At 39.1% G+C, this 17,312-nt stretch overlaps 1 protein-coding gene across 7 annotated transcripts in view; it reads right to left on the bottom strand.

Moving 5' to 3' along the window:
* Nucleotides 1-776: 776 nt before the first annotated feature.
* mbnl3 (muscleblind-like splicing regulator 3) overlaps nt 777-17,312 on the bottom strand; it is a 30,715-nt gene continuing 14,179 nt past the window's right edge. The window contains exons 4-10 of one of the 7 annotated variants that reach the window (XM_018660300.2): nt 15,903-16,067; nt 15,167-15,370; nt 14,837-15,079; nt 13,722-13,875; nt 11,017-11,142; nt 8,871-8,965; nt 777-7,362 (exon numbers count right to left, since the gene is read on the bottom strand). In XM_018660300.2, coding sequence (XP_018515816.1) covers nt 7,345-7,362; nt 8,871-8,965; nt 11,017-11,142; nt 13,722-13,875; nt 14,837-15,079; nt 15,167-15,370; nt 15,903-16,067 — 1,005 coding nt within the window. In that variant the 3' untranslated portion in view covers nt 777-7,344. Of the gene's footprint in view, nt 7,366-8,870; nt 8,966-11,016; nt 11,143-13,721; nt 13,876-14,836; nt 15,080-15,166; nt 15,371-15,902; nt 16,068-17,312 lie in introns of all 7 variants that reach the window. The other 6 variants (XM_018660301.2, XM_018660303.2, XM_018660302.2 and 3 more) reach the window with 6 other exon arrangements.

Below are 17,312 nucleotides of genomic sequence, written 5' to 3'. Positions count from 1 at the left end.
TGTTTGGACACTAAAGTTTGGGCAAATTACATACTTTGTGTAGGATTTAAATACAACCCCTGCAGCAAAGAGACATTACAACACTGACACGTTTTATGTCATAAAATTAAAAAAAAAAAACAGAAATTAAACAGGATTTGGCTGAATAATCTGCAAACACTGAGCTATGAGACACTAATTCTGTTTAGCAGTAACTGTCTGGTTGGAAATGTCTTGTAATAATGAAATGTATACTTTTTAAAATTCCGATTACTGATGTTTATTCCCTTGATACAATCTAGTATTGTTTATCTGTTTTGTTTTCAAGTTTCTTTTCTTTTCCCATTGTGTTTTATTGTGCCTGTTATCTTTTAATTCTGTTACTTTTTATGTCCAGGAACTATGGATGAAAATAAGCTTTGAGCTATATCTGGTATAATAAATGCATTGAACATCATCATGTAGTAAATAAATAATCGTAGTTATGTGTGCTTGGTGGCGACCCCTGCTGTTGCCTGTTCAGAAGTGTTTTTATATCTCATTTCACTGTTTGGATGACAGGCTGCTCATGCATGAGCTCTATCACTCATTTGCTCTCTCTCTCTCTCTCTCTGCAGACATCCTCTCTGCTTATGTGGCGGTGTCAGTTCCTCCTTGGTTCCTGTCATTATTTTAAGCATCTTACAACATCCTCACGCCATTTTCACCCTGCACGCAGGCACAAAGATAAAAGGTAGACGTCCATTAAAAACAGTGACACAAAAAGATAATAAAAAACAGAACACACTACGAGAGGATCACAATTATGTGTTTTATTAAAGGTCAAACAGAAATCGCAGAACTCATCATAGGCACAGTAACTTACTCTTAATAGCGATACACTGCAAAATAAATTGGCATGTAGCACAGCAGCACATACAAGCACCACAAGCAGAAAACATAGTGAAGCGATAGGTGACTAAGAAAGAGCAGTCACTTTCAAGTCTGTCCTAGAGTGTCAGAGAGAGTTTTTCATATGGCTTAGTCCCGAACAGTCTTTGGCCCTCGTCACCCTCCACAGGTTCCCACTCAAGTCTGCGACTGTACCCAGTGTAACAACTCAACTCACCAGCGGAGGATTTAAAATAAAGGGATTGGTTTTACACACACTCAACACCTGTGCTGTTTTAATTCAAATGTAGAACGTATGAGGAAAACTACATTTTGTTTGATAAAGGCACAATTACAACTGAACTGTTTTTAAATAATAAATCAAATTCAAAACAAAATCACAATCCTGTTCCCTTATTGGTGACCACAAGATGTGAAGACCACTCCACATGTACTTTCCCCCCATGCTGTACATTGACGCTGCAGCAATGATGGGAGCTGGTGAGTCACAGCAGAGAAGCTTTGATGAGTTTTGGGTACACATCGTACAGAGACCCGTCTCTGTGAGCAGACACTTAAACGTCAATATTCAAACAGTCGGAGGGCTGTGAACCGATTCACCAGGATGACTCAGTCAGTCCACCGCTAGGACAAGTGCCATGGCAACAAAATCGCTGGCTTTGAGAGCAATTGAAGGGCATCAAATGTCCAAATCTGCATTAACAGTTGTGTAAGGATGTTGCTGCTGCTGCAAGAATAACATTGGAAAACCAGGTTGTTTGTAATTTTGACTAAAATCCTGAGGAGAATTCAGATTTATTGTTGTTTTGGATAATGACAACAAGGGAGCAAAGAATAACCCATTTCACAAAATGACAGAAATTAAATTGAATCTAAAACCCTGTGAACACATCTCACACCCCATGTCCTTTTAAAGTCTGATTTGTATCTGCTCCTCCTATTTTTCTGGCTGTTTTTTCAGCCTTCAGGTGGAGTTACCCAGATGCATTACCAGAGCGACCATGATGAGCATGTAAGGACAAGGTAAGCACTGGTTTACTACAGATATTCCAGACAGACTATTTCTTCTAATCCACCTCTGGGATGTCAGGGTCAAATGTTTCTAAACCAAAAATGTCACTGTAAATGAACTGAAAAAGCTTTTTTAAAGCAAACCATTCATGGTTTACAGCTAGGCATGTCTATGTCATGCTTGGGGAAGAACAGGGCTCTAGCAAACAAACAAACAAAGGGACAGATCCCTCAAAGCAATCTTTTTATACTGTAATAAAACGATAGACATATCATTAACAATACATTGATTTGATTTTTTAATCAACTCTTTTATCTATATTTATTCAAAATAAATTTTGAGTATTTTGACATTGTTATGTACATAAGTGCAAACAAGGTGAACGTCACACATTCATATACACCTCAGTAAGGATCAACATCACCCAGCACAGCTGAGCAGGAAGAGACTTCTGGACCATGTTCTCGGCCAAAACTGAAACAGAACTCAGTAATGAAAGCTCAGACCTCCACACAGAGACTGGACAGGGCTGTCTAGTCTCTAGGCAGGAGGTGAAGTGTGAGGATCGCTGACTAGTTTGATTTTACAGAAAAAGATGAAGTTCTTTCAGTTAGTCCAAAAGCCTCTTTACCTCCCTGACAGATAGGCGTTTGCTTTAAAAGCCACAGTCCATTCTTATTTCTCAAAAACACCATGTACAAGAACAAAAAAAAACAACAAAAAACAAACAAACCAAAAAACAAACAATTAAGGTCAAATAAGCAAAACAAAATAAACACCTGATCTCCCCTAAGGACCTTTGGATATTACAAGGATTTAAGTTTTCCATACAAAATATTGAATCACGTTGCAATAACAAGACAAACTAATTAGACATTCCCTTCTTGAATAAGTTAGTGATGTATGTTATTTCAATTAATGTGAAAAAATTCACAATTAGGATAATAGAAAGGTAGCCATGTTGTCATTTTGTTGCCATAGCAACAACAACTATTACCATTAACAATGACTCCATCATTGTTTACAAATGATTTTCATATTATATCTTTTTTTTCCTGTTGGTCTACACAAACTATTAACTATGTATAAATGAGTTTTTTATTTTCATGCTGTGTTTTTTTTAAAGTCAGATTAAAAAAAAAAAAAGCTTAACTTACCATTAATACATGTCATTTTCATACACAGCTATCACATCTTTATACAGTGATCAAGAAATAAGGCCCTTTGTTTGTGCCCCGGGAAACAAAAGTATGCTCAGGACTGAATTAACTGTCCACATGCTAAAGGATCTGGTCACTGGACACAATGATCAGAGCATTCTGTATATTCCAGAGTTATGATTCATGACTGTACGGGGAAAATACAGTGAGGCCCGAAGGAAATCAAGTACAAGAGAATGGGAAAGAAAGGGAAAGAGGTAAAACATAATTTTTCTCATGCCACACTGCAGATCCCCTAACTAACACACTCTTGTGCGTCAACACATACGTCTAAATATACTTAAAAATTCAAATGCCCTCAAGAGGCACCATTTATTAATCAAGTATTCTGTTTTTATTTTCCAGCTGGACAGCAGTTAGTGAAGGCAAAATTATGTGAAGGAAGGAGGAGACAAAGGCTTGGAGGGAGGGGTTTTCTTGGCTGGACAAAGCTAGTCTTTCAAAGCTGTATTTCGATTTACACAAAATGTGTGGACATTCTGATCAGCAATTTCAGCGAGCAGGGGAGGAACATTTCCGTTCAAATCCTTCAGAGACTTAAGAAAACTCAGCTGCTAAACAGACTCAAAAAAGAGGTAAAGGAGAAGTATGCTTCTGTAACAAAAAGTACAGTTTACACTTTACACTTTACAGATGTACGATACCAGGCATATAACAGGGTACATACTGTTAGATATACATGTGGATAAAAAGTAACTGACAGTTTAAATAAACAACGCAGCTTTTGTAGAAAATACACATGTTCACTGTTTTTTTTAAGGGTTAGATGAGAAGAGTGATATCTGCAGGATCCTTATCAAACCTGTTTGTGTTGGTTATGTTTGTCTTAAAAATACTATTAGCCTATTACAGCATTATCCAACCACTCAGGACTGAAGTGCAGAGTGTCTCTAGTTATAGTGGTGGTTGCTGGGCAACCTAAGTGATACAAGATTCCAGAATGTCACTGCATCTGGCTGTAGTGTGGGTTGCCTGGCAACCTCACTGCTACCACAAGATTCTGGAATGTCACTGTGTCTGGCTATTGTTCACCAAGAAATTAACTTCTTGTTGAGTTTCAGAGGCGCATTGTAGAGCAGTAGTATTGATCTCCTCATCTAACTTAGAAAGACAGCAAATAAGTGTACTGTTCCTTTAAGGGGCACATTTATACCAAGTCAGCCTGAAGTGGTGGTTCAAACTTTCCCCCATTGAACACAGTTGGCAGTGTTAATGGGTGGGAACCCAGTGAGGGATTACATCCCTGTCACAGCACTAGCAACTCCCACTGGATGGTCTGTCTACACTCTTACTTTCGTATGCTGTCTCCAAAGACTAAGAGTGGGAATTAGCAAACACAAGGACCGCAGTACACGGGAGAACTGGCCAATCAACATCATGTGAAAAAGTAAAATAAACGCTAAAAAAAAGGGTAGCATGCTTAACCTCTAAATTCTGCCCAATGATTATATCATTGTTTATAGGTGCATTTTGGGCACTTTGGGTACTTTTGAAGGTTGGGGTACAAAAACTGAATAGCAAGAAATGGTACTGTAATGTACCTGTACTGTGTACATTTGTACTTCAAAAAGTACAATTCAGCTCTACCTTTTCTGAGAGTGAAAGATATTTCTAAAAGTAGTCACACCACCCACTGACATTAAATATAAATCTATATAACAATACACATACTTTAATATGTCTTAACACAGTATCAGCATGGTATCTGTGTGACTTCAGAAATAGTCTATATATAGTGAATCATTACATTTCAACATGCCTATGTTTTAGAGGGGCATGTATAGAGTTTTTGCATTAGATACATTCACGACACAATGACATTATTTAAAATGAATAATGTTCAGTGGGAAATGTCGTAATATCTGCAGCATTAACAACTAACCAAATATGTGATTCATTGTCTCTTTCAACACACTTAACTATGCACACAACTCACTGATTTATTTACTGTACACTGACAATAAGACAGCACAGCTGTCTCAGAGAAGAAACTAGTACAGATATGATTTACTATTATAATAATGTACCAAATAACACATCTATCTTTGAGCACTGGTCTGTTCTTACAGTGTATTGACAGCGGTGGTTTGAGGAGACTTGAAAGAGGCACATTTGAATTTGGATAAAAGTTATTTCAGCCCAGTTTCTGAGGCCATTACGTTCAATTTTACACGCCTACAGAGCAATTCCTTACAGACATTTGAAAACCAGAAGTCCAACTGGTTTGTAATTTTTTCACCATTAAACATCAAACGGGTGATTTAGTCCTCCATCTCCTGACTTGCCACAGTTCTGCTTATAGCGACTGTCGCTGTAATATTTAGAGTCTGACGACTTTTGACGAAAACAACACATCAGTAGAAAAGACAACACATTTTAAAGTCAGACAGGACATTTTCAAGTTCTAAGCTTTCTCCCTGAAGAGCCATAAAACATAAAAATCTTGTGCCACTTGTTCAATCCAAAAACCACATGAAAGGAGACAATTACACGGATAAACTGCCTTTTTATAACACATATCTGCATTTAAGAGGGAGACACTTATTGGGAGGAGTAAATCAGGTATTGCATTGAATGGGACAGATTCTTGCATATACCACCACTTGGCACGCACAGACTTGAGGCACAACATCAGGAAACAAATCCAGCTTCCGTCTCTGACATCAGGTGTAAAAGCTTAAGATGTGCCAGTTATAAAAGCCTGTAATGTTAGATCTGACCCTCACAAATATCATTTTGTCTTGATTTCAGGTTGGACACAGGAGAGAGGGGTCTGTGGCTGAAGCCAAGAGTCATTACTGTAATATTAGATTGTCTTTTCTTTTTTTAAACTCCTCGTTTGGATCAAATCATGGTGAAAACTGGACAAATAAACTTTCCCTTTCAGACAATTACCCATCAGAGGCAAGAAACAATCACTGATCAGACATCATTGGTCAAGATACTCCATCACTCAAATTCAACAGTTATAATAATTGGAGCCATCTGGTCTGTTACTGGTGGACTTACACAGAGACAGGCCTTCACATGGAGAATATGAGCTCACCTGCTTTAAGGCAGTTTGTGTCTTAAACCCAGAAATCAAAGAGCCACATTCTGAAAAATCTCTCTACTCAGCCCCTTCAGTGCAGAACACACTGTATCCACTCTGTCAATTTGTCGTTTTTTTTACGGTTGTTGCATTAAAAGTAAGTGATGAGAAAAGTAACTACTATTATCCAGTGGGGTCCAGTTACTGACTATGAAACCGGGGACAAAAACTGAAATCATAGCTCAACATTTATGAAACCGTATAAAGTGGTGATCACTGTATTTACTAGATTTTCTTACAATAGGAACTATAGGCTAATACACAGTATTTTTGTAAAAACAGATATTGCCTTTAATTGCAAATAACAACATCTTTGTACTGTATGCTGTTTAATAATTGAATTATTTTGGGAAACTAAGTCTCCTCTGCAGCTGAGCTGATAAATCAAAGGCACGAACAAATGAACAACAACTCACTGACGTTTCATCAGGCAAGATGAGACCATGAGAAACAAACTGAATGCTATACATGGTACGACACGAATGTTACATTTGTAGCCACCTTGAAACGTAAACATGACGTGATATGAAACACTCTTTCAGTTTGACAACACGTAATGGTTGTAGACCGGCGGCAGGTCCACAGGTGCCACTTTAATGGTCCGAATTTCCAGAATTAATTTTTCAGAGTTTCTGACTTGACAGTCAAATGTGTTGGGTCACCGCATGTGATGGCTCCAACCCATAAAGGGCTTTTAGTCTTAAATGTACATGTGTGTGTTTGTATTTGTGTGTGTTTGTGTGCATATGTCTGCTGCACTTTTAAGGTGTGGGCATGTATGGCTGTAAGAACGAGGGAGCTCTATTGCTCAGCCTGATCAAGTCAGTATGCATCAGGATGGCTGCTTTAAAGCAACAGTAATACGTCCAGGCTTGTATTGCGTGAACCATCGCAGCTTTCCTACTTTCATCATATCTTATAAGAAGTTTCACATTGCCACTCACATTGTCAGTGTGCGCTGTAGGCGAGGCACATGTTTGCTGCATTCAGAGAGGCAACCGCCCCACTGCTGCGCACGTGTCAGGGGCTTTAACTGGGGTTTCGGGAAAGGCTTACTGAGTTTAGCGCCACCGGAGCCGCCACTAGCAGTTTGGGGACAGGACAGAAATGGGTTTCCATGGGAACACACTGGAGCTCCACCGGATCAGAAGTCAGAAGCTCCGAGGGATCTACTGGATGAGACAGAGAGGGCAGAGAGAGGGGGGAAAGGTGAATTAAAACTGACACTAACATCTTTTAATAACCTTCAGCAGGAGATTATTCTATAAACTAAAGATAATATTTATAATGTAAAGCCAGTACTTTCCAGATTTGAACAAATCAGCCTGAACATGACAATACTCATTCTTAAAATTACGACCAAGTAAGTGGTCAAGTTAGCACTGAAGTTATTTTAATGGATGTGAGTACTGAATAAGTGTCATCATTATTAGACTGAAGCAGGCAGTGACTTGATCATTTAAAAAGAAAAATCTAATTATGAGGATTCAGATTTATAAATTAAAAAAACTGAAACAATTTTGCGCTGAAATTAGATCAGTTTCAGTTTCCTGATTCCTGATTCATTTCTTGTGGTTCTCAGGTCATTTGCAGTAAGTTGCAGTGAGTGTAAGTGGGCATTGTAAAAATAATGTGATGACAGAAATACTGACAAAAACAAAAGTGATGCTTCACGTTCACTGTGATGTATCATGGAGCTTGGCCGATGTTTAAGTCTGTGGACTTTGTCATAATGTACAAAAATAAGCAGCAGCAAATGTTGTTTTCCAAATGGTAGAAGAATTTGTTGTATTTTCACTGTGTTCAGAAACAAAGACAATGAAAAGTGACAAACTGAAACAAAGCACTGGTACAATGATGTGGTGTGGCAGCAGGTTTTTGTTTTCTTTTTTACAAACTTTTAAAGCAGCTGAGTAATAATAATAATAATAAAATGAAAACCAAGCCAAGCATTGTTTTACTGAACCTTTGAAAAAGTTAAACTGTAAAAAGTTTACATGCTCTGTAGAGGGTGAAAGGTCACCTCTGGAAAATAAGGCTTTCTTTCAATTTGAGTGTGACAATAAATCAAATGTTCAAATTGTCAGTTCTAGATGTGAACAATATATTGTTTCAGCATCAAGATATAATGTTACTGTAAATAAAAACATTGCTGCTTGATAGAAAATGAAAACTGATAATTATTCTTAAATGAAAAATATTGAAAGTGTAGTTCAGCTAGATGAAACAAACAAAAAATATTGTATTTATTTTATGTAACTCAGCTGCTGAATTCTGCTGCTATCTGTAAATGTTTGCCAATGAAATGAGGGGAAATCAAAGGGCAATTCACTGAAACACAGAGGAGAGCTGTGGTATTTCAGGCACAGTAGGTTTGCCAGACCACATAATGTATGTCCATAGATCACACAGACCGACAATGAAGACTGGGGCAGACAGAGAGTAATGATATGGCTCAACACCAAGCTAAGATGTTTCGATGAAAACAGTTCACCTATTTTAAGATTCCACTCAAAATAAATCCTGTTTTCAGACACAGAAGTGGAGACAGATGAGATATGAACATAACACAGGTGACATTACGAGCAGGTGTTTCTTTAACCTGATGAATAAAGACTGAACAGGACTCAGAGCCTACAGAGCTAAAATAAAAGAGAACTGAAATGAAAGAGCAAACCTGATTTGAGGCAGCAGATTCAGCGAAAGGAACATTGGTGACTGGGGTCGAGGCCGACGAAACAGTGGAGGTGGTGGCACCGTGCATCATGGGAACTTTTATTCAGGCGAGTCAGACGAAAGACAGAGGACGAGGATGTGGGCGGGAGGGAGGAGGGAGGAAGGGAGGGGGGGACAGGAATGATATGGTTACCATGGTAAAATGTGTAGGATCAAAAAGTCATGGCACAAGTCAAGTGATATTGCCAGGATGAATCTGAACAAGTATCAAGACACATGCAAACAAAATAAGAGATAAAGAAAATTCCATATTTAATTAGCCAACCAGTTACAAAATAAAAAAAAAAAATGCTTTGTCCACCAACAAATGGTAGTTAAACAAACGAGGCAATACACAGTCATACAATCTAATCAGACTGGAGTATCTGATAATTGTATTCAATGGACGGAGCATGTATGGAGGGAGCAAATGATCCATCAGAGAACAAAAACTTTTTCAATAAAGCTGTAACATGACACTAGTTTATTGTCCTGTAAGTCTTGACTGAAATCTGCAGATAAAATGTGACTTAATGTGTTTTCACTGATCATTTTATGATTGTGTCAGATTTAGTGACTGGCTTTGCAAGATAAATTTCAACATCTCACTTTTACTTTCGTATTCAGCTCATAAATGTCCTGTGGTGAAGGAGATGCAGACAGACGCAGCACTGATATATTAATTACATTATAAGATATCTGTATAATTCTCTCACCATCTTTAATTACGATCCAAAACAGGAAGGTAAAAGGAGATACCAAAGATTTACAGTAAGGAAAACTCTGCCAAGTTTACACATAAAGGTCACTCAGAGTACTGCTGAGCCTGGAAACACTTCTATAATGTCGTCTGTTTCTGAAGGAGTTTTGTCAAGTCTGAGAAAATAAACCCTGACAACGTCAACAGGGCTTATCTCGGCTTTGAGATAATGAGTCCCACCCAATACCCACACCTGCAGCGTGTGCAACCGGTTAAGTGCCTACTTCTGGTAACAGCCACAGAGCCCAAGTTTATCAGAGCAGGGAATAAGAGAATAAGGACATCCCATACAAATACTGCACATGGCACAGTCCAGCTCAGATGATTTGTTAGAATAAATACATAGGATCAGTTGAACAGTATAACAGTTACAATCAGATGACAGTAAAAAAGCAATTAATCACTTAATAAAGCAAGTCAATCTTCGGTTGTCTAGATCTACAATACATAAAACAGAACATTAACAGAACCTAACATTAAATAATTTTGAATGGTTTCTGTTTGACAAAATGTTTGAGGGAAGATATTTCTCAAAATCTTTTGATATTTAATATTTATTTTATCACTGTTATATCTGTGATTTTATTCTTATCAGTCCCACTAAGAGGAATTGTTAATAATATGTGATAATCATCTGCCATAATTCTGTCTGAGAGAGTAATTATATTCACAGTGAATCCAACATTTCATAAGTTTAAACCTCTTTGTGCCTCCTTTTCTGTCTCGTGAGTCCCCCCAATATAATGGATGTGCATTGGTAAATCACTGGAGCAGTAGAATTCCCTACTGAACCAAATGAAAGAAAAATCAGAAATCACAGCAGTTGCAAATATTATTTTCCCACCAGCGTCACAATGTATCCTAGAAAATGATTTTCAAAATGTTGCACATTACTATCAAAATACCAACATGCAGCAGTGGGAAATGTTGTATGGATGAAGAACACAGAGAGGTGGCCCACACACATCTTCAGGAAACCCTTTATAATTACCAGCAACATTGCCACTAATGACACTGTATCTTCCTTTTACATGTGTGAAGGGGTTGTTTCCTGATAGATTCAGTATATTTGTCATCTTTAACACCTCAGCACTAAACTGTCACAGATGTGAACCATGGCTCACTTTGTTTGGGTTCAAAAGTGCTGTAAATAAACTATGTTAACTGAATAATTGTCCAAAAAGTAGCTGTATTATTCAGATTTTTTGTATCATTTTATCAACACACACAGCTACAATAAAACCTGGAAACACTACTCTACACTTTGCTCAGTTAAGACCCGTTTATCTTGGTTTCTGGGAGGTTAAAGCGGGCTGGTGCAGGTGTTGTCTGGACAGAGATAACCTACAGGGAGTCCCCTCACCACTGAGTCCAGGTACTGACAGGAAGCAGCTGGGGTTTTGCCTGCAGCTGCTCCACTCCCTCCTTTCCCAGTCGCCCTCCGCTGCCAGCGGGGTTGGGGTTTTCATAAGCCCTGTGAGAGATGGGAGGAAGGCTTACAGCAAGAGTAACGACTGCTGGCCCTCGCTCTGCTTCCCTGAGCTACACCTGAACACGTGCGCACACACACACACACACACACACACACATATACAGTATGTACTGAAATGAATTAATGAACTGGTCACACAAAGCAGACAGAACGCAGACGTGAAGACAACAGACATGATGCAATAAACAACAAACAGTCTGAAAACTCCATAGTGAATTTCTATCACATGACCTTCAGTAGCTGACACAGTCTGTTGTACGTTCTCCTGAAGCCGTGAATGTAGCTCTGCATCGATAGCCTCAAAGGACTGCAGTAGTTTGAGCTCATTCCCAAAAAAATTTTGCACACTTCACATCACTGCTGACCAGCTACTGGTCTTTCTTCAGCACAAGATGGTGTAACCTGGAGCTTGTTAAAGAGAGGTAAACCATTACCTCTACTCTCCATCACAGCAGTCGTGAGCAAGGACTGCTTTTAAAGCTCCTCATTGCTTATTTGTTCAATAGACTTCTGATGAAAAAAAATAACACATCACATCTGCATTTTAATATCATCCATGTCCTGGATGCCATTTTCTGAGCTTCGTTTTTTTGTCAGCGACAAAACTCAAACTTTGAGTGTCAGAGCTTCCTAGTATGTATAAGAACATGATCTATTCTTGTGTGTATTCTTGAGTGTTTAAGGCACTGACAATTTAACCAAGTATGACTTTGAAAGAGGAAATAATGTTATGATGTGATGATTCACTGTGATAGATTACCTACCACAGGGAAGTGCCATAATTCCTCATGTTAATTACAGGATACAGGTATGAATTAGAACAAATGGTGGCCTAGATCACAGGAAAAAATGCACTGAAATCCTAATATACAATTACTTGATGGCAGTTCAGCAGAACATGCATGAACTGTAGTTAAATGTCTACCGCATGCTTTTCAGTGCAATCACACTGCCCTCCAATTAATCAATCAATCATTAAATGAAGGCTTCTGTCGACTAACACATGCAGTATAGGAGCTGATATACCAACAGCTCCGGAGGGCAACATGCACAGAACAGAGCCTGTCACATTATGTGCAGACATGTGTGCTAAAAACAAGAAATGGATGAAAGCAGGTGATAAGGACGGCAGGAGGAAAACAAAAACAAAACAAAGTTTCATTGGCAACAGCTGGTAAAGGCAAGTCAACAGGTTGAGGTTAGTGCAAGAGACATTGCAGCCGGCACAGTTTGTGTACATGTGTGCCAAAACACACAAGGACAAAAAAAACAGAAAAACAAGTTGCTGATAAGTGAAAGATAGACGCACAAACTGCTTTCAGCTGATGTAGAGACAAGACACTGAAGCTCTGATCAGTATCAGTACAGTGTAGAAGTGGTACTGTATCCAAACAGCAAGAGATTAAGATAAAAGTTGTGTACAATAAATGTGCATGAGTCCTCAGTATATCCTCCCTTCAGAACAGAAAATATAAAGTATGTGGGTGTTTTGGCTGCAGACCTCTGTGCTGTATAATTTAGGCATGTGGGATCTCAATAATTCATGTCTGACAGCCCTCCAGCCTTTCACTAACCACTGCTTCTTTACAGTTCCCATGAACTGAACAATGTCTCTTCAGTGTCAACACACACGTGTCCCTTGCCACATAGATGAAAACAAAATGCACTTTCAAGCATTTTGATAAACAACATTTAATGCCTCATTTCACTGACACATCTTCCAGTATATAAACGTTTCATCTGGGGCTGCAAAGGCAATTATTTTCATTTCTCTTTTAAATTAACTGGACTAATTGTTTAACCTGTGAAAGAACAGAGAAAAGTGAAAAATGTGCATCATAAATTTTGACACTTTCAAACTGCATAAAATTTCTGACCAACACTTCAAAATCCAGATATTCAAGTCACCATTACTAGCAAATAAAACAGAGAAAAGCAGCAAATCCAAAACAATTAACTGACTAATAGTTTCAGTACTAATGTCATCAAATAAAATGTGATTATACATTTCCTGCTACTGTGTGTTCCTTCAAATTTAAATTAAACCATTTAAATCAAGTCTCTCCAGGTATTAAGTAACAACCAAACATCCAGTTTAACACACAAACCATGGAAGGAAATCTAAGTCAAAATCATGTCATGAGACTTTAAAAATGGTTGTCCTTTGTTCTATCTCACTTTCTTTGTTTACACAGCTAGCTGCTACATTCAACCAACATGCAACTTGTTCTCCTGAGATCTCCAAGATCCTGCAGTGCATGCACCAACCATGTCTGTACTGATGCTTTTCTAACTTTGTTTATGGCTTCAACAACTCTCATCACACGTCAAGCAAGAGAGAATCAAATACAAGCAACACAGACAGACAGAAGAAGGAAGAGAGGCATGGTGTGATAGAAGAGGTAAAGACGAGCGTGTTACCCAGAAGAGAAGCCTTGCACAGGCACAGCATGCATACTGTTACCACTACAGCTGTGACTCCCTGTAGTTCCAAGAGTCCATGGCAAATAATTTAGCCCCTCTGTGTCTTAACACTGGGTGGACTGTGTGTGGAGACTCACCAGTGGGGATAAAGGCTGGTTGCTGGAGCTGCATGTTGGCCAGGGCTTGCTGGTAGTGGAACATGCTGGGGTTGAAGACAGCGGCGGCAGCTCCGTTGCTCTTCTCTAAGATTGGCCTCTTTGGTAGCGGCTGCACGACCCCGGGAGGCAGAGCCTGGCCAGGAGGAGAACCAGAGGAAGGAAAAAAATGACCCTTTTTTCAGTACTCCTGCCCCTGCCATATATAAACACTTCCCCTGAAACTAAAATCAGAATTATGTGGTGTTACCTCAGAGTAAATTTACAGTCATATCTATAAGTGCTCTTAAGACACAAAATCTAGTTGACGTGGATATTTCTGTTTACCGCCACAAGAGGACACTGCAGCATCTGAGATGAGGTGAGGTGATGTAGGACAGCTCAGAGGTCAGACCAAGAGCAAAATGGGATTGCTATGATTTCATTCTCTAATGGGCCCAGTGCTGAAACATCAAACTGCAGTGGAGGATAACTTTACGTTCATATTAGTAACATAACTATGGGGGAAAAAACACAGCACATCATAGTAAGATGTGACGCCTGATGCAGGAATGTTTTCAACTTTAGCACTTGATTTATTTCACATTAAAAACATGAATATATGAACTATTTGTGACCATTTGAGAGAATAGTGCTAACAGCGACCTAACAGCACTGCAGACTGACCTGATTATGTTGCAGCCACTCACAATGCTAACTTTAGCCCTTGTAGCCAGCTTCACTGATACAGGCTCAGACACGCACAGTAGCAGACATTCATGAAAAACATAATCCCCAGACAACATTATCAAATTTCAAGCTGGCTGAGAGATACTGTGACATCCTGATCCTTCATTGCATCATAAACAATATCCAAGTGCAGAGAAGAAAGTCCTCTACTGTTTCACTGCAGTGTTAAGCAAATATAATGAAGGTTGACTTGTAACTCTTGAGAAGGTGAGTATTGGTTTACACCTATGTTTTTCTGTTGTAGGGTTCAACATATCATAGAAAAGCAGATGATAAAATATTCAACCCGCTGCCTAATGTTTATTTTAGGTAAAAGGAAAACAGAGTTGTCAGTGTTTGTTCCTGTCACAGAGTTGAGAAGGACTCACCAAGCCTGTGTTGGTGATTGTGTTTTGACTGGCTTGGTGCTGCGCAGCCTTGATCCTGGCCTGCAGGTGAGCAGGGGGATGGAAGTACTTGCACTTGTCTCTGCTGCAGCGGCCCTTGATGTAGTCCATGCAGACGATGACCGAGTTCTCACTGCAGTCCACCATGCCGGCCTCCAGGGGGTGAGCGTAGCGGCAGTCGCTCTCGCCCCGTGTGCAGTTCCCGCGCTGGAATTCTCGACAAACCTGGGGGTGGGGGTAACGATCAGCATTTACCTTTCATCATACTTTGGCCAAACATAGAAACACAACAACTGCACGCAGCCTGCATACCTCCAGCTTGTCTGTGCGCACATGTTTTTGTGCGGAGGTGCCGTTGCCCATGGCTGCTAGGCCGGTGGGACTCCCAGGGACCAGCAGGGGAGTACTGGGCAGCAGCTCAGGCATCAAGCCCATGCCTGGACCCATGTGGCTCAGATATGGACTGAACGCCATACTAGGACTCGTTGCCAGGGAGGGCGTCACGGGGAATGTTGTCTGTGGGAGGAGGACGACGGCAGAGACAAGAGAGATAAAGCAGAGGGTTACAGGAGAGGTTTCACCAGCTTTAGGAGAAGATAACCACTACTGTGGAACTTTTACAGTAGTGTGAACAATTATATTTCCTAGAGCTATGTAATTACTTTCCGAAGCAAATAAAGATTTAAAAACATAAATAATGGATAATAAATAAAGTTCTACGTGTCACTTTACCTTCACTATGGCTGAACAAAATCCAAACCATAACCACCCAAAGTTATTTCAATAAAGAAGAGTTTCAAATGAGAAAAAGAAAAAGAAAATACAATATGGGATTAACTAACTATGTAATTGTATTTGGAAATACCCAGTGGTTGAATTTGGCAGAAATTTCTATTTCTTGGCTTTCATCTTTAAATAGAAAAAGAAATGTTTTTTGCCTTTTGTTGAAAGATACAAATTCATCTTCTTCTAACTTCTACCTGCAGGCATGACTGGTGGCAAATGCATTAATTAAAAAACTGTCACAGTTTTAGTGTGGGCTGCTCACTATGGGCTGCAGCTGTGTTCCAGGCAGCATGAACTGCATCTGTTGAGCCAACATGGCCGCCGCGGCCTTCTGCTGGATCAGGTTGTTCCTCCCGTTAATCTCCAGCTGGGTTTTCAGGTGTGGAGGTGGGTGCAGGTATTTACAGTTCTCACGTGTGCAGCGCCCCTGAGGAGGAGAGAGGAGGGAGGAAAGACAAGTGAGAGAGCAGCAGACAGGGTGACACTTTACAGTGACTCTAAATGAAGGGAGGTTAAGTCACATAACGGGGAGGTAATAGTAAAGTGATTGAGAGGCTAAATCAATTAAAGACCACTCAAAATAAAACATAAAATCTCACCTTAGAGCAGCAAATGATCTGAGTTCAGTGGGGGACTTATCATAAAAGTACAATTTGTTAAACTAAACATCAAGAGTCAAGTATGTTTTCTGAACAGCGTAAGAACTGCATCTCATAAATTATGTTGAGATAAAGATCTAATGACGTCCCAGAAGATCTTATGTCGAATAATTCATGCAACACTTTCTAAAACTGTTCATCTCATTAAAAGTATGCAATGCTGGAATCAACAACAATTTGAGCAAAACAGAAATGTGGAAATCTAACCAGCACTCATTTAAAGTTTTGGACAAATATACACAGTAATTACACGTTTGCACATTTAATTTGAAGATAACTCAGCCATTTTGTCACAATCAAACTGAAGATTTCATTTTTCATTTCATACCATTAATGAATTTGTTTTTTAAAGCAGTGTGGAGTGACAGCAGTAATATTTCAGCCTTTGGATTTTCCACAGTGGCACAGCAGAAATCAAATAAACCACCGTGACAAGAGATAAAGCTGGAGAGTGAAAACATATGCTCGACTCTCACCGTCCTGTACGACCAACTCTGTATCTCTACCTGATAGCTATCAGCCCAATAAATAACCTACTTTCCAGAAAGAGAAAAGGCAGGTATTTCAAAGTATTTGCGCCTGGCTGCAGCTCATGCACTTGTTTAGCTCAAAAAAGAGCTAAGATGGGAATAGAAGGAGGACAGAGACCAGTAAGCTTATTTTCTTCATAGTAATATGATATTATTATGTTAATATAGTATATATTTATTGTTTAGAAAGATTTAATTGCCAAGCCTGAGATGCTTAACCTGTGTCTTGTACCTGCATTTGTAACTTTTTCAAACACAAATCTATTGTTATTAATGGTGGAAGTACTCAGATCTTCCAGTAAAAGTAGAAATACTTCATTAAAAGTAGAAGTACTGCAATGAAAATGTACTTGAAAATGTACTAACAGTATATGAGTTTTATCAGGCAAAACATACTCTATGCAGAAAAATAGTCAATGTGAGTGGTGCACAGTCATATATTATATTATTAGATTGGTGGGTTTCATGTTTAGAAAGTATTTT

Source organism: Lates calcarifer, linkage group LG8 (genome assembly GCF_001640805.2).
Source record: "Lates calcarifer isolate ASB-BC8 linkage group LG8, TLL_Latcal_v3, whole genome shotgun sequence".
NCBI lineage: Eukaryota > Metazoa > Chordata > Actinopteri > Centropomidae > Lates > Lates calcarifer.
Note: the sequence above shows the minus strand (reverse complement) of the source record. Positions and strands in the feature narration are given on the sequence as shown.